The sequence below is a fragment of the Panulirus ornatus genome, chromosome 37 (assembly GCF_036320965.1).
Source record: "Panulirus ornatus isolate Po-2019 chromosome 37, ASM3632096v1, whole genome shotgun sequence".
Classification (NCBI taxonomy): Eukaryota; Metazoa; Arthropoda; class Malacostraca; order Decapoda; family Palinuridae; genus Panulirus; species Panulirus ornatus.
The window spans coordinates 12,817,253-12,843,797 of record NC_092260.1 but is presented as its reverse complement, the minus strand read 5'-3'; the positions used below and the strand labels follow the sequence as shown (position 1 = coordinate 12,843,797).

Below are 26,545 nucleotides of genomic sequence, written 5' to 3'. Positions count from 1 at the left end.
TATGTGATAACGCGTATGTTGGGTACATAAATTTGAACATCAGTGGTATCTTGAAATTCTAGCATGAACTGAATTTCTGACCTCTGGTATCAGTCGTATCTTTACCTTCTGGTACCAAGAAGATGATTTCCCTTGTGTCAAGAATATCTTTACGTTCTTGCTACAATCGTATCTTTAACATTCCCTTCCACCCAAACCTATCTTCTCCTTCCTATAATCATTCCCACCCTCTCATACCTTCCCTTTCCTTCCTGTCTTATCTCTCCCTTCTCTTCTTCCCATTTATCTCCTTTCCCTCCCCTTCCTTCCCTCCTGTTCCCATCCCTCCCCTACCCTCTCCTTCCAGTCTTCCTCCCCCGCTGTTTCCAGGAGTGAGCAGGAAGTATTAGTCCAGTAATTGCTTTATGCAGATATGGCCGGGATCTAGATATTAGTTATGTTATTGACAGCTGTTCAAGGGGGGGGAGGGGGGTCGAGAGAGAGAGAGAGAGAGAGAGAGAGAGAGAGAGAGAGAGAGAGAGAGAGAGAGAGAGAGAGAGAGAGAGAGAGAGGATGGGTCACATTGTAACGAGTCCAGCCTATGACTGTCATCATTCAGGGAACAGATTACAGGAGTTTGCTCATGAGGGGAACTAGATTTTAACATAATACGCATCCTGTCACCAGGAGCCACATTAGTGACAGACCCAGACAAGACAGGGGAAGACAGGCAAACACCACAACAAAAGGGGATAAAAATGAAGCTTGTTATTGTCAGAGATGTGTCAGTCCCTAGCCTGGCACAGGGCCTTGTCCTCAGGCGGAGGGAGGAAGGAAAGAGGATGGGAAGGGAGGAGGAGGTAAGGTAAGAGAGAAGGGAGGATGGAGGTAGGAGGGGAGAAACCAGATACATTACGTTTCTGTTAATAATGTTCCATCCGGTGTCAGGGAGGTTAACCATGGAACACGTCAGAGCCCCTGGTCTTTCCTTACACACATATATGGAAGTGACATTATCGTTGCTGTCAACAGGTCTGTCGTTTGTAATACATCTGTCTAGGATTATTCCTCTGTCTATGGGTAACCTAATTACTTATACTAGTACACATGAGGACATATTCTATTCCTGGCTCATCACACACACGTTGTCTCTCATTTCACTAATGCCTATTGTATGATACTCCAAAGAAAACCTTGTTTCTTTACCTGACATTGGTTGTGCTTTGCTGGGCGCAGCTTGATGCATCGTATCAACACTAGATCCTCAGGCTCAGTCGTCGACGAGTCTCTGAAGTGGAAATCTCCTCACGACTTTCAGGCAGGAAACGTAAACATTGGACACTTCCTCACGTTCACAGTCCTGCGCCGGACCAGGCAAGTCGCTTCATACATCGCTCACTGGTCTGTCTGCACTTGATTCATTATGCAGTTGTCTAAGGTCAGCACTCCCAAGATTTCAGTGTATGTCGTTTTAACCCTCACGCAAGTAATGAGACGTCACATTTGCCTTCTTACAGTCGCCTCATGGCAGACCTGGTGTCAGTGTCATACGTGACACCTTGTCTAACTTGGTATATGCATAGCTGCTTGTGATTGCGTGTCAGATTGCTACGCTTGGTGCCTGCGTGAGTGCTTATCAGGCTTGATGATTGTGTATCTGCTTCTTTAGCTTGATTCCTACTTCTTATTTCCTTTTCAGATTGTTGCTTGCATGTTTTTTTTTTTTTAGTTTGGTGCCTGCGTGTATTATTGTTTCGCTTGGTGCTTGCGGTTATTCTTATTTTAGCCTGGTGCCTCCGTGTCTACTTATCTAACTTAGTTCCTGCATGTCTGTTTGTTTAAGTCGGTGCCTAAGTGTCTTGTCAGCTTGTTTATCTTGGTGTCTGTGTGTCTGCTTGTGTACCTTGGTGGCTGTGTGTACTTATTTAGCTTGGTGTCTGCTTGTCTGCTTGTTTAGTTCGGTAGCTATGTCTGCCTGTTTAGCTTGGTGGCTATGTCTTCTCGTTTAGCTTGGTCTCTGAATATCTGCTTATTTAGCGTGGTGTCTGCGTATCTGCTCTGTGGCTGGGTGTCTGCTGGAGGTTTCTCCACATTCATGCTGTCTGATGGAGTGGACTTTCGCTCATGAATATTAATGGATGGTAAATTGGTTTATGGAAATCAGATGCGCAGTAAGAAATTCTTTCTAGCTCCAGATAGGATAGATAAGGATATTGATTATTAATATATTTTAAGTTGTTGAACACTGGGGCAGCATGGGCTCCGTGCGAGGTCGGGCTGCAGCATGGGTTCCGTGCGAGGCCAGGCTGCAGCATAGGCACTATGTGAGGTCAGGCTGCAGCATGGTCTCCGTGCGAGGCTAGGCTGCAGCTTGGGTTCCGTGCAAGGTCGAGCTGCAACATGGGTTCCGTGCGAGGCCAGGCTGCAGCATGGGCACTATGTGAGGCCAGGCTGCAGCTTGGTTACCGTGCGAGGTCGGGCTGCAGCATGGGCTCCGTGCGAGGCCAGGCTGCAGCAGGGGCACTATGTGAGGCCAGGCTGCAGCATGGTCTCCGTGCGAGGTTGGGCTGCAGCATGGGCTCCGTGCGAGGCTAGGTTGCAGCTTGGGTCCCGTGCAAGGTCAGGCTGCAGTATAGGCACTATGCGAGGCCGGTCTGGGGGTATGGGCGCCATGCTTGGCCTGACTTGAGAACGCTGGTACAGCTTACGCGCTCGAGGGTCGAACCCTGATGCTCCAAGATCGTACCCGTCGCGCACTAAGGCTCGTAGATTCGTGTTCGCACTTCGTACTGTCATGCTTGAGGGTCGCACTGTCGTTATGTTCAAGAGGTTAACTTCTACCAGCCCAGGAGGAGATATGTGAAGGCATTGTGGCTGTGGTACCAGCATGAGGGTTGACACGCTCCTGGGGAACGTCCAGAGAACGAGTTTAGCTGAACGTCCTCTGAGAGAAATGGTGGCCGGTTGTTACAACGGCCACCAGCCATTCATATTTGTATCATAACGTAGTAGACTACAATCAGTCGTCGCTTCAGAACTTGATATAGTTGCATTTTCTCCCTACATTATCATTACTCTTAATACTGATCAGAAGTAACATAAGATAATGCTAAGAGTCTGTTTTTATTCTCAACGAGCCAACAAACAACCACCTCACAGCTGGGGAGGGCAGACGACATTTTCCATTTCACAGTATTGACAGATTTTGTTTCCACGATCAGCGATGTTCAGTACACGGTCACGTGGGATGGACAATATCAGGCTGAATGAACATAGTGCTCACTTGGTCACGGATGCAAATCTTTGTGCGAGTCATCAGTCAAGGATACGCGGGCAGTCAGTCCTGTTGCTTATGGTCTTGTCTGCTCCAAGGATCATCACCTGTAGCTGTAGCTCTTTACCTGTGACGTGAGCTTCGGAGTCGGATCGTAGCAGTAACGGAAACCTAGACGACTGCCGGCAATCATTACTTACGAGCAGCTTGGGCAATAACGGGATGTAAAGTTTCTAATAAAGATATATTGCATAAGATGGATGGAGGTGTTATGCTCAGTGTCAGTGTGAGACTTTATATGTAACCAGTTTACATAAAATTGATGTCAGTGCTTACGACTTGTTGTGCTTCGACCAGATGTATAAGGTGACCAGGAATAGTTCATGGGGTAGTAAAGAGACCCTTAAAACAGTGCAGAGAAAATCATATTGTAATACTTTATATGAAGAAATTACGTCCCTGGTTCGAAATTAAAGAGTCAGTAATTATACAATACTTTGATTACCAGAGCATTAACTGGGATCTTCGGACAGGCAGCCACAAGGGAAACAGGTTAATGGATATGATAAAAGATTGCTTTTCAGATCAAATGGTCCGTGACCCAACGTGAGGTAACAATGTATTAGACTAGGTGCCATCCAGAGAGAGAGAGAGAGAGAGAGAGAGAGAGAGAGAGAGAGAGAGAGAGAGAGAGAGAGAGAGAGAGAGATCTAATTAGCTTTTGTGAGGTCAGTGAAAAGTTGGTTAACGGTGATCACAATATTATCAGATTTGCTGTTAACTTCCACTTTGATGTTAAAAATAACAGCATGATGACACCTAAATTTAGATCGTTTGACTTGGCCAAAATGTGTTGGATGTTACTAATGACAGCTGGAGCCATCCTTATGGCGATGTATTCAAAGAATAATTAGGTATGATAGACATGCCTCCTGGAAATCTAAAGTAAGTAGCAGTGCGCAGGATCTTGGAATGAATGTAAGATTACCAAGAGAAATGTAGGAAGAAAACTAGAGTCAGTAAGAAAGAATGTGAAGAAGAATTGTGAAGATACGTAAGGAGCAAGAAAAATCTCAAAGGTACTTTAGGCTCGGTACCTAACGAAGGTGGCACTTTGATTAACGACAGTAAACAGGTAGCTTTCTTATCAAACAAGTATTTGATTCAGTGTTCATCATCAAAATGTGTTCATATATAGCACAGGTATATAACGTACTATCATAAAGAGATCTGTAAAAAGGGATTATGTTTAATAAATGCAGTAAAGTTCTTTAGTCTTAGATATATATAACTGATTAAAAAGACGCCTACACATACTGTATACACAGATTTACATAATGCTTTTGATAAAGACACCACATAGAAGACTGTTGTGTAAAGTTAAAGCTCATAGCATAGAAAATCGACTTTGCGCTGGGGTAGCTGAGCGGCACACAACGGTGAAGCATCAGGTTGGCTCAACGTGACTAGTGAGTGTGAGGTACCACAGGGCGCGCTCCTGAGACCACACCTTATGCTTTCTATACCAGAGATATTAGCCCGGGCTCACCAGTGGAGGTTTAGAAATTTGCCGGTAACCTGAAATTAGGAGGGATTTAGAGTAATTTAGACAAATTGATGCAGTGACCAAAGACATGGTAGATAAACTGCAATGAAGAAAAAGGGAAAATAATGCATATTGGTGATGAAAACATTAAGTTCGATCGGTCAGCTATTACCCAAAGCACAAGAAGAAGTAAACGTAATTAGAGTAAGTTATGACTAGACACACAAAGCACTGCCTAGCTAGAATGAAACAAACAGGATGTTGTGTTTTATATTTAGAAATATAAACTTAGAATACTCTGCTCTCTACTGGTCACCAAACATCATGAGTGACGAAGAAAAATTAGAATGAATGCAAAGACGAATGACTAATTAAACTCTTCACTCAGAAATAAGACCTTCGAATAAAGAGCAGAGATCTGTCATTATTTTCTCCGAAAAGAGACAGAGACTGGACGAAAAAAAAACGCATACCCCGAGACCTACTCGAAGCTTCACAATAGCAGGAAGTTTGGACAGCCTAACTTACAACAATGTCTACGCGTTAGATAAAGACGCGAGAACCACAATGGATGAGATGAGGTTAATGGGAAGATGTACCACAAACCTGGGATATTTTTTCATTTGTACACTTGCGGAAGTGGCGTAAACTATCACCTGATTTGGTCATTACGGAACGGCGTAAACCATTCCCAGGTATGGTCATGATGAAGGGCATGAAATATTAAGATTACAATTATACAAATACTTTGATGTCAGTTATAATTAGATAAGACTTTTTCAAGAAGGAAAATGGATTAAGTATAATACTTAAGTTCTTTTTCTTTACAGTTTCGAGGTTTGTACGCAGAGAATTAGGTTGCCGTATTAGATAGGAATGTTTACCATTCACACACTTCCATAGAATATCCATGGCGGTATACGTTCCTCACGCACGATGCTCCTTACTTATTCCTCGCACTGCCGGTGAGAGAGGTGGGTGGCGAGGTCCCCCCTCCATTACTATCCTCCTCTTTATTGTTTCATCTTCGTCTCAGTTCAGGGACTTTACCTCGAGCCGAATCCAGTATTCATCTTCTACCCAGAAGAAGGATGAACTCACAGCGCGGGATGTGAGGCGTTTGTCCGGGTGTGGGGTTCATCTGGCCTTGGGCTAACGGCGCACACCCTACCCAGCTGTTCATCCTTCCTTTGGTTTGTAAGTAGTGTGTACAAGCTTCGGTTGGGTATAAAGTACCCAGCTGAGATTAAGCCGAAGCCGTGTAGATCCGGACAGATAAGGAAGGAAAGATACCATTATTGTCCTTCAGTAGAAAACTTCGTCATGGACCATCAGGTCTTCCCAAGTGCTCGTGTGTAGCGAGATGATGGCCTGGGAGGGGGAATTGGGGATAGCCAGGAAACTGGGGAAACTTGCGTCATGATGGAGGGAATACCTGGGAAACCTGGGATTGCCCAGAACGGACGTGGGAGATGAGGGACGGCACAGATGGACTTAAGACATGGTGGGAGGGCAGAAGGAGGACCTGGAATATGGGGAGGATGGCGGACTGGGGCCGGAATCAGGGTGGTAGTCTGAGAAAGGCACCAGAGGGGAGGGTTGGGAAGGGGGTCGGATCAGAGGGTTACGGATGAGGTCAGGTCGGAGGAATGGGGATGGTTCAGGATCGGAGGGCAAGACAGGGAGAGGTGGGGGAGTTCGGGATGGGGTCAACTGGAGGATCGGGAGGGAGATCAAGGGTGGTGGTAGTAGAGAATGGCCAGGAGGTGAGTGTATGTTGGGTCCGAACACTTGGCCGCCGCCGTCCACTCTTGGTTGTCTTTGTCAACCCTTAGACGCTATAGTCCACTCTGGCCAGTCACCGTTTCCTGACTAGGGGCTAAGGGCCCGCGGTGTCCGAGGTCTTACATTATGAGGCTCCTGGTCCTGGTGCCACGTCACCTGACGCCGCAGTAGTGGCAAGCGTCCAGCCTCAGTGCGTCTCCTGTGTTTAGTAAACAGTGGGTGGCGTATGCGCGGGAACTCTTGCGAACACTGGCAGTGTTTGGGCTGCGCCAGCAAGTTCGTAGCTTTAGCCGACGGAGGGGATATACCTGCCGCAGGTCATGCACCAAGATTGGCGATATGTGATCATGGGCGCAGCATGGCCGTCGCATGACAGCGCGGCTGTTGGCACCCCCGCACTGACAGAGCAGCGTGTCAACTGTTGCGCGGTGGTCAAGATGGCGGTTGATCGATGCAGTGACGTCACTGTGTCGTCACATAGAGCGACCAGAGGGCGCCTTGTCAGTTGGCGCGCGACCACAGCGGGAACACCCCACTCACCATCCGTGGCGGTGAATACAGCTCTTCTCGACATCAAGGTAGAGCCAAGTGAGGGTCGCTCCTCCTTCGTCCGGGCAAGTGTATCGAGGGCAGCAGCCCTAGCAGCGGCAGGTTGGCAGCGTCGGCGGCAGCGACAGGAGGGTGGCAGGGACGCAGCAGAGGCAGCAGGAGGCCAGAACGGCGCGCGGAAACGTTGGCGGGGTCAGGGCGGTGTGCGGGGGTTGGGGAGGGGCGTGGGGCGGGGGCTGGGCGCACTAGCATGGCCGACCTGCTGCCCCGGCTGGGCCTCATGTTCCTCACGCTCCTCATGCTCCTTCAACCCGGCCGAGCCACCAACCACGTCTTCACCAACTCATTCCTGGTGAAAGTCCGCGGCGGCGACGACATCGCTCACGCCGTAGCTAAGAGGAACAGCTTCGAGAACCTTGGACCGGTGAGTAGTACCTTGTGTCAGTATAGTGAGGGATTCTCTGATAAGTCGGAGGATGGATCGGTGAGTACCGTTTGTTAGGTTGTTGATAGGGCTCTCTGGACCACGCCTTGGTGGTTCGGAAGCTGGACCAATGAGTACCTTGTGTGTGAGGGTGAGCGCTGGACCCATGTGGAGGATTCTGTAGTGGTCACTCCGGAGGATAGATCAGTCAGCACCCATTGTGGGTTATGTTATGAGTTCCTTTGGACCGTTGTTTGGTGGTCTGGGGGATGGACCAGTCAGTTCCCTATATCAGGTTTTTGTAGGTACCTTTGAATGGTTCTGTAGTGAACCGTTAAGTGGCCCGAAAAGCATATTCTGTGTACTGTGTACGAGCCTCCAGTGATGAACCTGAGACAGTCTAGGTGGTGGTTCCTTATGTGGTCACTCAGCATTGCTCCTGGATCATGTTATAATGATAATGATAATAATAATAATGATAATAATGATAATAATAGTAATTGTAATAATGAAATTATATAATTGATGGTAATGATATTATTATTATTGTTATTGCTACTACTACTACTACTAAATAATAATGATGATAATGATAATGATAAAATGATATGACTAATGATAATAATCATATTGATAATAATAATAATAATCATTAGTATTTATTATTATTATTATTATTAATATTATTATTGTCATTATTATTATTATTATTATTATTATTATTATTATTATTATTATTATTATTATCATTATTGTTATTGAACTGTGTCAAATGGTGTGAATATACGAGAAATTTCGCTTACTGTAAACAGTGGGTGTGTAAGGAACAGTGGAGTGGTGGTCCAGTGATAATGAGCGTTCGTAGTGGTTGGGACGGAGCTGTTTTTTGCGGCTACGCTTCTGGATTGTAACTTGAGGACGAGGGATCCCACGTGGCAGGAGGTGACGGTGGCGTTTGGTGCTTCTGTACCTTCTTGTACTATCGGAGCAAAGCCGTGTGGTGGTGCTTCTGTTGATGTGGGGCTCCTCGTGCTCCGTGTGGTGCTCCTCGTGGCCCTAGCGTGTTGCTCCACGTGGCGTTCCGTATGGTACTCCGTGTGGTGCTCTATGTGGGGCTTCATGTGGTGCTCTGTGTGGGGCACCGTATAGTGCTCTGTGTAAGTCTTTGTAACGAGGCAAACATCTGCTGTTGATTAGTTCACCTACTGATGGCGTTTCTCACCAGTGGTAGTGTCACCAGTGGTGATGTCTTCAGTGGTGGTGTATCACCGATGGTAATGTCACCAATTGTGGTGTGTCACCAGTGGTGGTTTGCCATCAGTGGTTGTGTATCATCAGTAATGGTGTTACTAGTGGTAGTGTGCCATTAGTGATGTTGTCTGTCCCTTAGGGTTGGGTTAATGGTATCAGTGGGATTATATATCACCACTAATGTGCGTGGATTAATTATTGTAATGTACCGTTTCATAGGTGGGTGCTACCACTGTGAATGTGATCACTACTACTGTTGGGTATGGATGCTACCAGAGACAGGTGTTACCGGTGGTGGGTTTGGCTGCTTCCTGGGTTGCAGTTTACCAGTGGTAGTTGTAAGTGTTACTAGGGGTGGCTGTGGGTGTTACCTTTGTTACATGTGGGTATTACAGTGGTGGAGAAGGTACGTTATATGTGATGAGTATAGATTAACCAGTGGGTGGATGTTACCAGTGACAGTGGGTTAAGTTCTCATCGTGAGTTACCAGTCGTTGCTCTATATCACCAGTGCGTATTACCAGTGATGTAAGTTACCAGTGGGTTTGTAAGGTTACTAGGAAGTATTTTACTAGTGGTGGATGTTGCCAGAGTTAGCTGTAAACCTACAAAGATACGAACCAGGATGGAAGCACCAGTGTCCGCACTGTTGTGGGTCGGCAGTGGTAGTTTATGTCACTGTGTATTGGTATATAGAAAGACATAAAGAAAGCCTTTGACAGGATATGACACAGAGAGTCTGTTCATCAGGTTTTTCCTCTTTTGGCTCGCCCTTCCTCGTTGTTCTTGCTGACCAGTTTCCTCTTTGGCCACTGTGTCCGTCATTGATGATGGATCAACCTCTCCCGCTTTCCCTATCGAAAACGGCTTCCCTCAGGGTTCTCTGCTGTCTATTACAGTCTACCTGCTTTTGTCAACGATCTTCTTTTTTCACGTCCATTCTAGGATGAGAGCTCTGCACTGTATTCCTACACTTCTTTCGAATGTGGTTCATCTTCTCATGCTTCGATCTACGTCTTTTTCGGTCACGACTGCTTCTATAGACTCAGATTTGGACACGATCTCCCATCGAGGCAGGCGCACTCTAATTGAGTTTGATGCCTCTAAAACCCATTTTCCATCCTATTTCTCTTTCTACAGCCCCTCACCACTTTCGTAACTACTTTGACGGCTCTATATTTAATTCCGCTATTCAACGCTGTGAACATATCCCGTACCACTGGGGCATCTGCTCTCTGTTTTGGAAACCCTACATTCTTGGCCAGATAACCAGAATTATTCTCTTCTGAACACGTGCCCCGATTATACAAAGGATTAAGTCGTCCTTTTTAGGGTGTTGCTTTCACATCTGGGGAGGTTTTAGCTCTACATACTTACTTGACGGATTGGAGCCCAAACAATCCTACTTATGAGCTCTCTTAGTTTGACTTCAAAGCTTGACTCACTTGCCCTACGCTGAGCTGTTGGTTCTCTTTGCGTTCTCTGTCAATATTACTTTGTTTTGTGCTTCCGAGATCTAGCCGCCTGTGTGCTCTTACCGTTAGTGAGGCCAAATGATATTCGACAAGTTGTTGCATCACGTGGTTACTGTGAGACTCTTGGAAACGTATGGACGAGTTGTTATGATATCTGTTTCTTTCCCTACACTGCTAAGTTTTGGAACTCTTTACCTTTCACATTTCTTTTCCACCAGCTATGCCCTGACTCTTTGTAAGAGAATTCATTCGCGTCCACCAAAACGTGAAAGATTCTGTTTTCTATTTTCTTTATGTTTGTGTGTGTGTGCGTGTTTGTGTTTCTTTCAAATCCAGACTTCGCCCAGGAATTTAGTCCGTGGCCGGAATCTTCTAAATGAAATAAGAAACGTTAGTTGAGATTGTGTGTGTCAGCAGTGGTGGTGTGTATCGATAGTTCTTAGGTTCGGTGACGAAACTTTAGGATTATTTTCTTATTTTAGTCTTATGTAGGATGTGAACAGCTTGCCAAGTTTTTCTTTATCCCAATACATGTATGATGTTTTAGTATTTACTTGGGACTGAGTGTCTTCTCTACTGTACTACTGTGAAACAGGTTACGGACACTACCAGCTCCTAAGTCCTTCTCACGCACAGATTCCTGCAACTTATTTCGTGCAAGATTGTACTCATATTGATTCCTTCTTTCATCGTATCCCATCCTCGTTACTGTATATGCACATGGGTAGAATTTCATCAACCATGTCTTAGGCCAAATTGGAGTCTGTCAAGGTCCTCTTGTAAGTTGATGAAGTCCTCCCCATTTTTCTTTTCCCTTTTGTATCAACTGCAGTTATTCATGTAGGAGTCCATACCTTCTGGCAAGTCGAATGAACAAGAAGAGTAGTGGTCCCAGAATAAGGTCCAGCGGCACTGCACTGGTAATATCAACCTGTTTCGAAAAGGTCCCTCGGACATGCCTCCTGTCTTCCCCTTCACTAAGATAGTTTGTCCATCGAAGCTGGTGATCCAGCTTCTGCCATGTGGTACAGCGTTTAATTGCTCTCTGGTAATCCTTTTTCTTCCACTGTTTCCTGAAACTGAAGGCTATATGTTATAAAGAGAGCTAATCCTTCCACTCCTTTGTTCTCTCTCTCTCTCTCTCTCTCTCTCTCTCTCTCTCTCTCTCTCTCTCTCTCTCTCTCTCTCTCTCTCTCTCTCTCTCTCGTTTATTAACACGTACCCCTCTGGACAGAACAGGTGATATCTTATCTCATTATTAAACTTTGATTCCACTACTCCAGCTATATCACTTATACTTTCTCTCATGCGATCATGGAATTCCATATCTTAACCATTGAGAACTAATGTATCAGCATTTGTATACATTACTTTCTTTTTGACCTCTCTAAGCTGCTGGCGGGCCATGACTCATTTGGTGTCTTACATTTTTCCCCCTGACTATACTTTGCTTTTCTCCTTATCTTCCTTTGATCTTCGACGTTTGATGAACGCACCATTGAATTCCACAATGTCTTTAAGTTTCTTACCTTTTCGAGTACCTCCTGGCTTGATGACTTCGACTGAAACCTGATCAAAACTGGTAGTTCCGTTACGTCTCTGTTATAACCACTAATTCTCTTATCATAGCAACTGCGTCTAGCAGTTTTATAGCCTTCACTCATCCTTTAATGAATGTTTCATATTACCGATTTCTTCTTCATTTGGAGTATTATCTTCGAAACCAAGAGTACCCAGTGATGTAGGTCTGTCAACCTCCTGCTTTTCTAATCTCTGATTGTACTACCACCTATTTTTTCAGCCAGAACCTTCGTGTTGATTTGTTAACCTCAGTCTCTGAATTTCTCTTAAATCCCTCTTTTTAGCTAACAAACACTGATCCTATATGCTCTGCTGTTTTCTAAGCCTTTCATGAAGTAGGTCATAAACTTTCTTTATTGCTTTGTCTCTGACAGTGAATATTATTCTTTCTACAGTTTCGCCTGATTTACTGTATGTTCCAAGGTCTCTGTTCCACTCCATCAATGTTCATACTCTGCGTCTGTTGATCAGGCTCCGAAATTGCTCCTACACTCTCTTTTTACTTACTATTTTCAATATATTTTGTATGTGTTATATGCTTTTCATATTTGTCAACAGCCCCCAGGACATCTAGAAAAAAACTTACTGATTTTTTTAATGAATTCGTTTTCTTTCCTCTATTTATGTACTTTCCAAACCTCGTCCACTAATTTGAATACTAATTTCATACCCACTGATCATGATTTTCAAATCTCTTAAGTTCCCCTCTCACCTCGTGACATCTTTCATGATTATTCACTTGATTCCTTAATTTCATTACTACTACCTCTAACTGTATTAACTTCTGATCCTGTTTTCCTTTTATGATTTCAAATAATATCTCCAGACTTTTGTTCGCTGGCGATTAGGATTTATTTCGTCCTCATGTTTTTCTCTGGTCTCTATACTATCAGCGGTGGTGGTGTGTAGTAATAGCGGTATTGTGTGTCATATTTTCATTTTGTAACATGAGAATTTGCTTCTACTAACAGTCGTTGAAGGGACTATGATGCAGCCTAACACTAATACAGTTGAAGGGAACATAGTGCAGCCTAGCTGTATTACAGACCATTCTAACTCAACCAAGTATTATTGTCCCATTTCTCTCACGCCTCTTGTCTGGATCCAGAGTCTTTGACGTTGTTATTCTTCACTTTCTAAAACGCTCAGAATCTCATTCCCTTTTTCAGATCACCACCACGGCTCTCGCAGTGCAAGAGCTACCCTGGTGATCTCTCCTGAGTGACTCACCTCTAGATCTCCTCCTCTCTGAGAGATTTAGACTTTGATGAATCTTTGGTTGAACCAGCTGCAGTTATAGCTTAGGAGAGAGAGCTGTTAGCTTATCCTTGGTCCACGATAACTCGAGGGTAAAGTCGCAGATGTATGATTTAATGTGGAAGCCAAATGTGTTGGTAAATAGTAATCAGGAAGTCATTATACAGTTTATAGATTAAATCAAACGCTAGATATATTTTTTTTTGCTGCACAACTAATCATGGTTATTCAAGATAAGAGCATTGCCAGGGTCATTGTAGATTAACAGCTTTCTCAACCTTTGTGTTAGTGAGAACTTTACATTTGGATTTTTTTGTTTAAGAAGATTTTGGTACTTTGTATCCTGATTTACAACTTCGTCAGTTTATCTGTTCTACTTGTCTCATTATTTGGAGATCCTTTGTTACGTGTTACTGTATAATGTCAGTGATGGTGTATGTCAACATTGGAGAACTTATCATCCTGTTGCTGAATGTCAGGGCTGGTGTATGTTTTATCAGTGGTGGTGTGTCAGCAGATGTTGTCAACAGTGGTGGTGTTGTGTATCTTTCAACAGTTTTGTATGTCACCACCAGTGGTGTGTCGTCACTAGTATAAGTCACTAGCAGTAACACTGTGTGTCATCAGTGGTGTATATCAGCAAAACTGTCATCACTGATGTATGTAGAGTTAGCAAATGTTAAGATAACTAGACGATAATTTCTGGACTGAGATGTATTACCTTTTTCCGAATATTGTTGTTACATTGGCAATCTTCCAATCGTCATGAACTCTCTCTGTAGTAAGCGACTAACTGAAAAAAAGCTTTACTCTCCATTTTTTCGCATCCGACATTGTTCTAGATGAAAATAATCAGGGCTTACCGCTTTATTTACTCTCATTCCATTTCCTGCTGATATCACATCTTCAGCTTGTTCATCTATTTTGTAGATCGTTTTCTTCATCTGGCAATGGAAGTGGAAGCGGGATGAAGTTGCGTCTTTAAAGGTTGATATAAAATTATATCATTTTAAGGTCTTTGCCATAGCTTCTTTGTCTTGAACAAGTTGACTGGCTATAGACTCTGTTGCTTCTAACGTAACTGTAACCCCCTTCTCCTCCCCTCCTCCTTTTTTCGCTATGATCTGTTATATTTGCTTAGTATAGACATTTTAGTCTCCGAACGTTGGTTATTATTCTCTCTAAGATTCGTACGTGCTACTTTTTAGACAACAGGTAGTTCTTAATTTCACTGTTCCATATGTTAAAATCTCCCACTATTGATAGTCGAATAGTGTTCTTCAGCTCGCCGTCTTGGCTTCCTTCATGGCCTAGCTTGCTGTCCTCCTCCATGACCTCCAATCTAATTTACTGGCTTCCCTCCACTGCCTCCATCTAGGTTTGCTGCTTCTTCCCTTCACCTAGCTTTCTGGCTTCTCTCACGATCCTCAGCCCTGGCTTACTTGTGCCCATCTTCCCCTCTGCGCTTCAGGTGACATAAACAAACACGAAACTTCGCTCCGCATTAGGCTGAATTTGTTTTCGTGTGAACTCCGCGAGGCGTTTCTTGTTGACTATACTGTATGGTTTCCCTAGTCACTGGGATGTGCAGAGTCGAGGCGTTTAGTTCTACGTCCTGAAACAGGTGAATGTGAGACAGTGCGGTGGTTTATGGTACCATGACTGTGGTTTGCTCAGATAATCTGGACGGGAAGGTGAGTCACAAAACTGGAGGAAGTCACCGTCTCGCATGCAGTCAGAGCAATCAGCTAATGGTGGCTGCAGCTGCTGGAACAACACAACAGCAATATCTGAATATGTAAATGGAGGTGTGTTGCCGCCCGCCTGCGCCACGGCCGCGCGCGACAGATTTATGTTCGTTGCCTTAAGTGTGCGTCGGGACCCGATAACTTATGGAGGGAATGATGTAGGGAATTTTGCTCAGCTTGAATAGCCCACTTACCTCACGATGCCAAGTGTATGACTTGTGCTTTACTGAGGCACCTCATTTGTGGCTTACTGGGGCCCTCACCTGTGGCTTTCTGGGGCCCTCACCTGTGGCGCACTGAGGCCTTCACCTGTGGCTTTATGGCACCCTCACTAGTGGCTTTCTAGGGCCCTCACCTGTGGTTCACTGAGGTTCTCACCTGTGGCTTCCTGAGGGCTTCACCTGTGGCTTTCTGAGGCTCTCACCTGTGGCTTTCTAAGACCCTCACCTGTGGCTTTCTGGGACCCTCACCTGTAGCTTTCTGAGACCCTCACCTGTGGCTTTCTGGGGCCCTCACCTGAGGCTTACGGAGACCCTCACCTGTGGCTTACGGAGGTCCTCACCTGTGGTTTACCATCAAATTATTAACCCTCTGGGGTTATACCAGATCATTCTTACTTACAGGGTATGCCGGATCATTACCCATAGGGTTACTCCATATCATTTCCTATGGGGTTACGCCAGATCATGACCTATAGGGTCACATCATACCTACAAGCTTACACCAGAGAGATGAACAAATGAATAGATAAATCAATAAACAGAAGACAGGGTCGGGGCCGACATCTCCCGGCTCTCAACTTAAACACCTCGACAATGGTGCCGCTGAGAATCATAAACTGAAATTTGCCACTTATCTTGCTCATGTTGCGAGGGTGTTGGCGACGGTGGAGGGCGGGTGGTAGGTTTGGCAACGTCAGGTTTAGAATCAGTCAGGTTTGTGGTCCACCGGATGCAGGACCCAACAGATGTGGGCGTATGAATTCGCTGGGTATAGTAGGCGTTATGCCTAGCAGATACGAGGCTCAGAAACTGGGAGGATGAGCGTACATGAGACCTTGCAGGTGTGAGATCGCGCAGATGTGGAATCTAACAAGCGTGGATCCAGGGGGCGCAAGATCCTGCATGTGCTGAGTCCAGCAGATGTAGGTGCCTTCAGGTGTGGGATCCAGTAGATGTTGGGTCTGGCAGGTGTGGGGTCCGGAAGGCTGTTGTAGGGTGTGTGTGTGTGTTTGAGGGGGGGGGGGATTCCTGGAACTGTGGTTTCCTGCGAGTATGGGGTTCCGGCAGATATGAGGTTCTGCAGATGTAGAGTCCGATAAGCATTAGTTCCTGGGGACGCGCGATTTAGTAAGTGTTGGATCCAGCAGGTGTGGGATTCAGCATATTTTGGGTTAGGCTTGCGTAGGATTCGGCAAGTGTGGTGTCCAACAGGTGTGCGATCCAGCTGGTTACGTTAGGGTAAGTTTGCAGGTGTGTGGAGCAGCAGGTGTAGGACCTAACAGGTTTGGGCTTTTAAAAAGATGGCTCAGCTCGTGTGCGGCTGGACATGTTTGTAGATACCTGTACACTTTATATATAGTAGGATTATGTAGAGGTATGTGTGAGTGCGTGCCCATGTTGACGCAAATGTTTATGTTTTTGCATTCAAACTGCTTGTGGTCTTGGCGGTATGGAGGCATGTGTGCACGTGTGTGTGTGTGTGTGTGTGTGTGTGTGTGTGTGTGTGTGTTGGGGGGGGTTGCGGGGGGATGGGGTGTGGGCGCCCGTATGTTGCCGTAATCAATAATGAGTGTGTGAACATATGTCCGAAGCCCCGAGTGGCGGGCCTCTGCTTCTCTCATGTGAGTGTATGAGGTGTATGTTTGCTGTTCTGTTGAGCATGTGCGGTGTGAATGTCTGCTTCCCCGTGAGTGTGTGAGAGTCTTCATCCCAGTGAGCATGTGCAGTGTGAATGTCTGCTTTCCCGTGAGTGTGTGAGAGTCTTCATCCCTGTGAGAATGTGCGGTATGAGTGTCTGCTTCCCTGTGAGTATGTGCGGTATGAGTGTCTGCTTCCCTGTGAGCTTGTGGGGTGTAAGTAATTACTACTTTGTAAGCATGTGAGTTGTGAGAGTTTTCTGTGAGCATGTGATCTGTAAGTGTATGTATCCCTGCGAGCAGGTGATGTGTGAGTTTCTACTTCTCTTTGAACATGTGTGATCCATGTCAGTTACCCTGTAAGCATGTAAAGTGTGAGAAATTGCTTCCCTGTGAGAATATGAGGTGTGAGTGTCTGCTACCGTGCGAGCATGTGGGTTGTCAGTTTCTGCCGCTCTGTAAGTTGTAAGCATCTGTTGCTTCTCTTTGAGAATCTGCGTTGTGAGCTTCAGTTTTTTTTTTGTGACTCAGGGAGGGGAGAGTCCCTGCTGTCATGATAGCAATAATTATCCTGCTAATAATAGCACTCTGTTGCCCGTTTTGTTATGAGAATGGTGGGTGGGGACGTGCAGCATTGAGCCTTCGAGTCACACTGGATTTTCTGAATCTTTTACCTGACTGTATGGAAGCAGCACAGGACTGCCACTCAGCAAGACTTAATATCATACTTAGATGATCAGTTTCCTCGAAGTAAATCCTGAAGATTAAGTTAACAAAATTGAATAAGCTTTCCCCTGATTACCCTGGTGTGGTAAACATGTTTGTCTAAACTATATACACACGAAAATATTTGTGAAAATATGTGGATTGAGGTCAACTGACGACATAAACTAGTTTAGGCAAACTTGAATGATGGGTGTATAAATATATGATTACACCGAATTGTATGATGATACGAGATTATGAATGCTTCAGTTAGGGAAGTGTGGAGGATATACATCTTGCAAGAAGATCTGATGTCATACCTTCATGTGGTATGTTTGAGATGATTGGATAGCTTGCTGCAGACTCGGAGGGTCTGGGCTGTGCTGGAGGGTTCTCATGGTACGCCGTTCTCTTGCGGCCATTGCGCTATGATCGTAATTGAATGTTTCTACTATTAGCTTCAGGTGGTTTAGCTGGCTATTGATTGTAAGTTCATTTCAAAGGAACATCGTCACCCTCCCGATGGTTGCAGCCAACTCAGAGAGCCACAGTTATCCATCCTCCTGACGGCGGCAGCTAGTTCAGAGGGCCATGTCACCCTCCTGACGTTAGGAACCAGTTCCAAGGGCTATATCACCCTCCTGACGGTGACAACCAGCTCAGAGGGTCATGTCACCCGCCCTAACGATGGCAACAGTTCAGAAGGCCGTGGTATCCTCCTGACGGTGGCAACCAGTTCAGAGGGCTACGTCCACCTCCTGACGGTGGTTACCACTTCAGATGGACATGTTACCCTCCTGACGTCGGCAGCATGTTCAGAAGGCCATGTTGCCTCCTTGACGGTGGCAACCAGTTCAGAGGGCCACGTTGCCTTCCTGACGGCGGCATCAGTAATGACAAGTTAAAGTGAGGAACCTGTGTCCCGGGCCAGCCAGCCTGGAGTTCAGGAACGGAACAGACAGCCTTTAATTATAGCCACGCCCAGGGGGCCGGTTGCCGAGGTGGAGGGTATTCACTTCCAGTGCACTTGTGTGTGTTTTGTTTGTGTTTATGTGTGTTCGTGTGAGTATGTATTTGTGGTCGTCTGTTTTTCTCCTGTGTATTTGGGTGCATTTATGAAATTGCCTATTTGTGTAGTATGGGGGGTGGAGTTCTGCAGTCATAGTGTTCCATCTCTTGAAGTTTATCTACTAATTATCTATTTTTTAAGCTTTTGTATGTTTTCAGCATTTACAGTTACACCACCTAGTGTATTCCGCTCATCTGCTACACTGATAATGTAAAAGTATTTCTCTCCTTCTCTAACATGTTTTTTGCGCATTTTCATGTACTGGTACAAAGGTTGCTTTATCTTTACATCTTTAGAAGAATTGTTTACTGTTCGCTTTATCAAACTAAGTTAGAAACTTCTCTCTTCTATGTCGGGCAAATTTATGGTGTCTAACCCCCACTGTAAACCAAGTTATCTTACATTTGGTAACGAATTTGTTGCCATCCTCTCGCTCATATTTACGATTTCTTTGTGCTTCTTCAAGCGCGCTGACCGAATTTGAGATGCACATTCTTGTTTTGGCGCAATATACGCTGTGAACAGTTTGTCGAATATTAAATTCTTACCTACGTACACGTAGCAGACGAGTTGTCTCCCCTGCAGTTCTACTAAGATGGAGCTCTGGCGACAGGATAGGTGCAATAGGGAATCCCAAGTCCTTTTCATACACACACACAGATTCCTGACTTATTTACTGTCAGATGATATTCATATCGAGGTCGTCTTTCACCCTATTTCATCCTCATTACTTTGCGTCTCCTCTGTTTGATTTTCATCAGCCATTGTATTAGACCAACTTTGACTTTGTCAAGGTCACCATATAAGTTGATCCAATCCTTCTTTCTCATTTCATCCCTCATGATCTTGGCATCACCTTCAAACATATTCATGTATGTGTTCACCCCTTCGGTCAAGTCATTTCCATAGATGAAGAAAAACAGTGGTCTCAGTAAAGAGTCCTGAGGCGCACCACAAGTGACCCCTATCAATTTCGGAAAGGCTTCTACTAAAGAATTGTTTTTATCCAATGGAGTCTTTTCCTCCTCTCCTACTTGAAAAAACATCTTCTTTACCATCCTCCTGTGTGGTAAAGAGTTAAATGCTTTCTGGCAGTCCAGGTACACACAATCCACTAATCCTTCACTTTTGTGCAAAACGGAGCTCACTCTCTGACAGTGAGACTTCTGAGAGAATCTCTGTGTGTGACGTGTCTCTGAATTCCTGTCGCATTTCACCTGGGTAGTTTCCCCTTTGCAAATAGTCATCCATTTGTTTTGTGATTATTATTATTTCCAGTATTTTGCAGACTACATTCGTCAGAGAAACTGGTTTTTAGTTCGGTGCAACTTGCTGATCTCTCTTTTCAAAGAAAGGTACGAGACTTGCTCTCTTCCACTCCCTTGGCACCATACCTTCCTTCAGTAACACTGAACAACACTTCAAGCGGTATGTTTAGCGTGTCTGCACACTTCTCCAACACACTCGGTGGAAATTTATCAGGACCATAAGCCTTATATGGGTCAAGGCCTAACAGTAGTGTTTTTAATGTCTTTTCTAGCAGAATCGGTGCTTTCCAAGACCTCCTTCTCATTCCGTCTCACTGTCGTTAGAGCCATATGTCTTTCTGGAAGTCATTTTCGAACTTGTCATTCATCTCGCAGCATATTATTACTTCGTCCTCAGCAGTTTTTCCTCCTGAATCCCATAGCTTCATCAGCTACTCCTTAACTAATGTTTTACTCCCTATGAAACCAAGGAAAAGTTGTGGATTATAATCTGCCTCGTCAACAATGTTGTTTTTAAAGTTTCTCTGCTCCTTTTTTCTTATCTCGCTATATTGATCCCTCGCGCACTTATACGTATCAAATCCTGACTGTATCTGTAGAGTCGTCTGCATCTTCTCCACACTTCGTCTCCAAGCTTGTACATTATGTAATATATTCTTTTTTGAACCATTTCTCTTTCCTTTCCAGTCTTCCCTCTCATCTAGTTAAGGTATTCAAGCTTACACTTCATTGTACGTTTCAAAGACCCTGCTGTGTTAGTGATGTGCTTCCCGGATACGGAGGCTCACTCCCCAGCTTATGTATCAACCAAATTGTTTTGCTCTGTGCTGTAGTGTCCATGGTGATGTTTCCACCATGAGTCTGATGTCCTCGCTGACGTCTTTATATCCTCACGTACCGTATCGTCCATCTGCATTGGTGTACATTAACTTCAGTATGACATAGCCATCACTTAGCATTCCTGACCTCCCTGAAGTGCTGGTGGGGGTCGCTCCGGCCTCGAGCCTCCATTAAGGTCTCCCCCATTTGTATTGTTTAACTATCTCACTTTCCTACCCCCACTCGTTTATCACCCCTGATGAACACCTTACTGAATTACTTCTTGTTTGCATGGTTTATTTTATGGGGCTTGGTTTAGGACCTCCAGGCGACATAACTCCATATTGAATGTAGTTATTACTGTTCGTTGTCTTTCGACTTTTGATCATCAAGTTCGTTTTGCCTCCGAAACTGCATCACCTGGCACGTCTCTAGCCTCTGGTAGTCTTTTGATCCGTATTTCGTCTTTCTCCATCTTTTCTTCTTTGGCGGGAATATGGTCTTTATTTTTTTTCAGTCCAGAAATCAATAACGACTTACGTTTGTCAATTTTGTTTCACCAACGTTCTTGATTTTGGTACAATTTACTTGTCTACTAATTCCTGCCGTGTTGCATTATTAAACGTGTACACACACACACACACACACACACACACACACACACACACACACACACACACACACACACCAGTCAAAGGCAGGTACCCGTGTATCGATCAGCCCTGAGTGGAGGATGAACAGCTAGGTTGGCTGTGGGCCGACATCCATGCTCAGGATTCGAACTCAGGGATGGGCTGTGCGTGAACTATGGTCATCCACGCTAACCAGTACGCCTTGGGAGTCTGTGTGTGTGTGTGTGTGTGTGTGTGTGTGTGTGTGTGTGTGTGTGTGTGTGTGTGTGCAACGTTGATATTGCATATATTCATCAAAAAGTCATGTCTCCAGCCTGCCCGGTCTTTCCGTTACAGATATAACAAAGAAAGATATGACCCAGTATTGGTCCATCTTATCTATTTCTTCGTGAATGTTATCATTATTTCATTAGTATTTATATTTTTAGAATTGTGAAGCATAAAGAAAATCTCAGACTAACCTGAAGAATTCATGGTTCTGAATATCACTGCAAAAATTCACTGGTTTATAGATCTTGAAGATGAGACACAGGAGTACAGTAGACCGCTCGAGGACGCACGAGGCCTTTATGGAGAATACAAGAGGCAGAAAAAGGAGGCATAAGAGGCGAGGGAAGGCCACGAGAGGAGGGACAGGGTCACACGACCCTCCCTGGGTGGATGTTCCCCAGCTAATACACAAGTGTCTTGACTTGATCACATAATGTGACAATTGTTCCCTCCAGAGTAATGATCCAAGCTGTCTGAGGCGCGGGTTGTGGGGGTGTGAGAGATGGTAAGTGAGTCAGGGAGGGAGCTGGTGAGGTAGAAAAGTTGGTGAGAAGAGAAGCAAAGGGAGCAGGAAGAGGTGAGGGTCAAGGAAAGAGAGAGAGGTGCAGAGGAGAGAGAGAGAGAGAGAGAGAGAGAGAGAGAGAGAGAGAGAGAGAGAGAGAGAGAGAGAGAGAGAGAGAGAGAGATGAGGGGGCGATGAAAGAGTCAAGGACGATAGTAAGCAAGAAGTGAAATGAGGGAGAGGAGCGGGGAGAGAGAGAGAGAGAGAGAGAGAGAGAGAGAGAGAGAGAGAGAGAGAGAGAGAGAGAGAGAGGTTGATATTGAGTGAGGGGAGAGCTGGAGGTAAGGGTGAGGGATGATAGTGTGTAAATACCTATTTGCACGGGGCGGAAGCAGGTCTACACCCGTGGGTCACCATCTGTTGAACTTGTCTCTACCGTCATACAACCTTTTAAGCTTCTATTTGCTGGCTGCATTTACAGCCTCGTCATTCAGGTTTTCCCCCCAGTAATCCTCAATTTCCAGACTATAAACGTACTTTAATTTTTTCGTACCCCTTCAGCACGAAGGTACGACCTATAAATAAGACGGCACGACTCTTAGGTACGATGGTCTGATCTTTGATCATACCCTAAGTTAGGGTCAGATGGAAGGCCATCGCACCTAAGAGTCGTACCGTCGGGCCCAAATATCGTACCATCATGCTCAAATATCGTACCGTCATGCTCAAATATCGTACCGTCATGCTCAAATATCGTACCGTCATGCTCAGCAGGTTAAGTGGTTGTTGACAGCGGCGGCAGTGGAAGCAGCCACACTGCGTTCCCTTGGATACGCTCGCTCGTGTGTGTTGCCTTAGTAAAGGTGGCTTCCCTACCTTACCGACCTGGAATATAATTCCTGAAATTAGATCATTTAGTTTCTAGTTCTTCCAGAGACTCTGTCGCTTCGAGAAAGTTAGTTGACGTTGCTTATAAAGTTAGTGAGGAGGAATTACCAAACTGTACGAGGTTGTATGAGGGAAGAAGTTAGGATGGAGAACAGTATATAAAGTAGGGTTTGGTGAGAGATGCTACCATGAGGTAGCCACCGTCATCTCTCCGTCGATGTGAGGTTGCATCAAGGAATTCGTGAGCAACATTAGAGCGAGGTTGTCTGGAAATTACATACGGTTGGTGTAGCATGAAGCAGGCTCCGTCCCCTTAACTACATCAACAAATAAGTATCCATTTCCTTTTTTTACTACATAACACTAATAGGTAAATACGCCCGTAACAGGGCATCCAGAGTGATATGTACAGCCTAATGATGCATTAACGAAACAAAATGGTATTTTTATTTTAGAGAGTAAAATGGCACGGGGAAAACATGCCCCAGTTAAGGCCATCTCGGATGAAGAGAAAAAAATAAGATAAAAAGAATGACAGTACTAATCAGGGCTCAGCCAGTGCTTGTCGATCTGGCTGTTCTGTTAAAGGTGAAAGGGTCTCAAGGAAGACGGGAAGACCAGAGAAGAATTAACGGCATCGCTGTTCGAGGAAAGGAGGTTAATGGTTAATCCTGGATGGCCAGTCTACATACAGAAGCCATGGGAAGCAGCAGCCAGACTCATGCATGACTCGCGTTCAAGCTTTAGTTGCACGGATACATTGCAGATAGCTGACGAGGGCAGTGGCTGATATGATACCTTAAGGAAAAGAAGGCAGGAACATCATGGTGGACAGCAAGGGATGATTGCAGAGAGGTGGTTCCTGGAGAACCACTGAAATGGAAAATATTATGTTCCAGTACTGTCAGGCCGAGTAAGATCCTTGTAGATATGGAAGACATGCTCACATATTATCTATATAGTACCCCCAGCTTTTGAGAAGCTGACTTTGTGATACTGATTACATGGGGTTTCCAGGATTGAATTGTGATGTTTTGAGACTGAATAGTGGGAAACGAATGATGCTTGAGAAGAAAATGGGTTGGTCAGAAACTGTGTCTTAGCACGAGTGAATTCAACCAGGTTACTGCTTCCTCATTCTGAGGTACTGCAGAGGACTGAACTGAGAAGTAGATATGTTCAGTGCGAGAAAGAGAACAACTATCCGAATGGGGGAGGGGAGGAAAGTGAAGTGTGTTCAGCAGAATCATCAGAGGAAGGAGAGATAGGATTAAAAGCTGAAAAGAGAAGATTATTTACGGTAAGAAGAAAAATGATAGCCTATAGGACAAAACCTTGAGGAATACCACTGTAGGTAGGATGAAAGGGAGAAGTGGCAGCAATAACTGCTGCTGCAGTGGATCAGCCAGAGAAGAAGCTAAGCGTTTGGGCGCAGAGAAGCAGAAGAATAAGACAAAGGCAGTGTAGAGAACAAAGACTTGCGTCACACCTTGTCAAATGCTTTAGAGCTGTCTTGAGCTGCGACAAGGATTTCTCCGAAATCTGTGAGTCGTACAGATCCCCAGTGGACCTCACGCTGCGAAAGCTTTAATGGTGATCACAGAAAAGGGAATGGGATGGTAAGGGTTTAAGAAAGTGAGGGTTAAGGAGAACCTCAAACACCAAGAAGACAATGGAAGTGAAAGCAATGGAAAGCGACAAAATAGGAGAACAAGGTTTGAAGCTAGTTTAGGACTCGAGGAGATATCCCATCTAGGCCATACGCTTTGCCCACTTGGAGCTGAAAAGTAATTAGAAGACTCTGCGCAAAGAGATTGTTAGAGGTCGTAGGTTCAGAAGGCGATGAAATAACGATGAGACACACAATCATTCAGAAATGACTTAAAGGAAACTATGATAGAAAAATGAGTGTCATTATGAACTGGAAAGTTATCTACAACTTGATTAGACTGGAAATGACGAGGAAAGGCTGAATTACAGAAGTTTTAGAAATGTTATTAGTTAAGGACCTGAGAGATTTGTCGGTAGAATTCAAATTAGCAAACTTTCTTTTCTTAAAGATGTGTTTGACTTTACGAAGAACGGCTCTGAGGTGATTTCGGGCAGAGAGGAAAGCCGAATGAGTTTCAGGGAAAGGGCGGAGTTTCATGGTCCGATGTACTTTGTCCCTGATGAGGCAGGCATTGGAGCAGAGGCAATCAGACCATTACTGGTGGAGGAGGGGGAGACCTGGTAAGAGGGCTGTAGGACTCCATCCCAGCCACGATAAACTCCGCTATACGGTCAGCACATCTAGAGGCATCCCGGCCAGCGAAGCAGAACTCGTCTAAGGGAAAGTCAGACTTGCAGGGGTGACCACTGAGCTCTCCCAAAGTCCCAGAATTGGCGTTTAGAGGTGGGGATAAATTGTGGTCATGTTCAGCTATATGTGATAAAGTTAAGATTGTGATTGGAGGACCTAAAAAGAGTAGAATTACTGTGTTGAGCAGTGGGAGGGTTCAGAGGAAGAAAGGAGGTCAAGTGTGTTGGAAGAATGGTCGTGACTGTTTTGGGAACTCGTGTTGGGTATTATGCAAATGGTCACTAACAGTAAATTATGCAAACAACTTTACCTCACTGAATAATAAAACCATCTATAACACCGTGGACAGTTCAGTGGGAGTTAGAATCTCGTGCCTTGCTGCCATAACTTCAACATCACATTAACATTTATTGACTATAGGTTGGGCTTTCTACCACATTTCAGTTCGTACCTAGTGAATGTCCTGTTTTAAACCTTATTACCAAATTGACCTAAACCTGTAAAATCTTTTTGTGGTTAATTGATGAACAATGAAAGTATGTCAACATTAGCGGTGCCCGCTACAATTGATTTTTCACCAAAGACCGTTTTTGACAAGAGTAATCCAGGATATTCCTCTTTATGACACTTCGGCTTCACGTCTTCCTCCGCACTGTCTTCATACCAGTTACTTTCGTGACGATGAAATGATTGTTTATTTGTGTGTGTAAAGTCATTACCTGAGGATCCGGTAGTTTTGGTAGGGGATCATCACTGTGAACCTGTAGGTAGGCTTCCCAGTCAACCTACACACACACACACACACACACACACACACACACACGGTTTGAAAATCAAGAGGGCTGAGTCATAGGGAATGGCTAGGGGTTTTGAATTTTTCCACCTTGGAAGAGAGGAAAGTGAGGGGTGACCTGAAAACCTTTCAGTTTTTCAAAGCAGATCGATGTAAACGTTGCATAATGTAGATACTACCAGTTTAAAGACGAGAACTTTTAGTTCCTGGGTTTTAAAATTTTCCCTCGGAAAAATATGTATATATTTCTTAGTGTGATTAATTAAGGTTACCAGAATGGGTTCAGGTTTTACAGGTTTCAAAAATCGATCCTGTGATCACGTCATTAGTAATTTCATGGGGATCCCGCAAGGGTCAGAAGGTGGCCCTGCTCCCGTAGAAAATGGGAAAATAGCAAGGTTTTCTTTGATAAGTTTGCGTAAATACATATTATATTTTCAGTCAGTTTACATTGTATATTATACTGAATTTCCATTACCAATGAAGTCACGAAAGTAGGCTCTACCATGGACTAGAGACGCTGAAGATATATGGATTGATCTGAAGCTCGTTCCATCGATTTTGGCTTTG

The 26,545-nt window shown here is 44.7% G+C and overlaps 1 protein-coding gene across 1 annotated transcript in view; it reads left to right on the top strand.

Moving 5' to 3' along the window:
- The first annotated feature begins 7,077 nt into the window (after window positions 1-7,077).
- amon (prohormone processing protease amontillado) overlaps window positions 7,078-26,545 on the top strand; it is a 351,024-nt gene continuing 331,556 nt past the window's right edge. Inside the window, exon 1 of the mRNA XM_071683796.1 lies at window positions 7,078-7,557. Within this exon, the coding sequence (XP_071539897.1) occupies window positions 7,384-7,557 (174 nt within the window). The 5' untranslated portion in view covers window positions 7,078-7,383. The remainder of the gene's footprint in view (window positions 7,558-26,545) is intronic.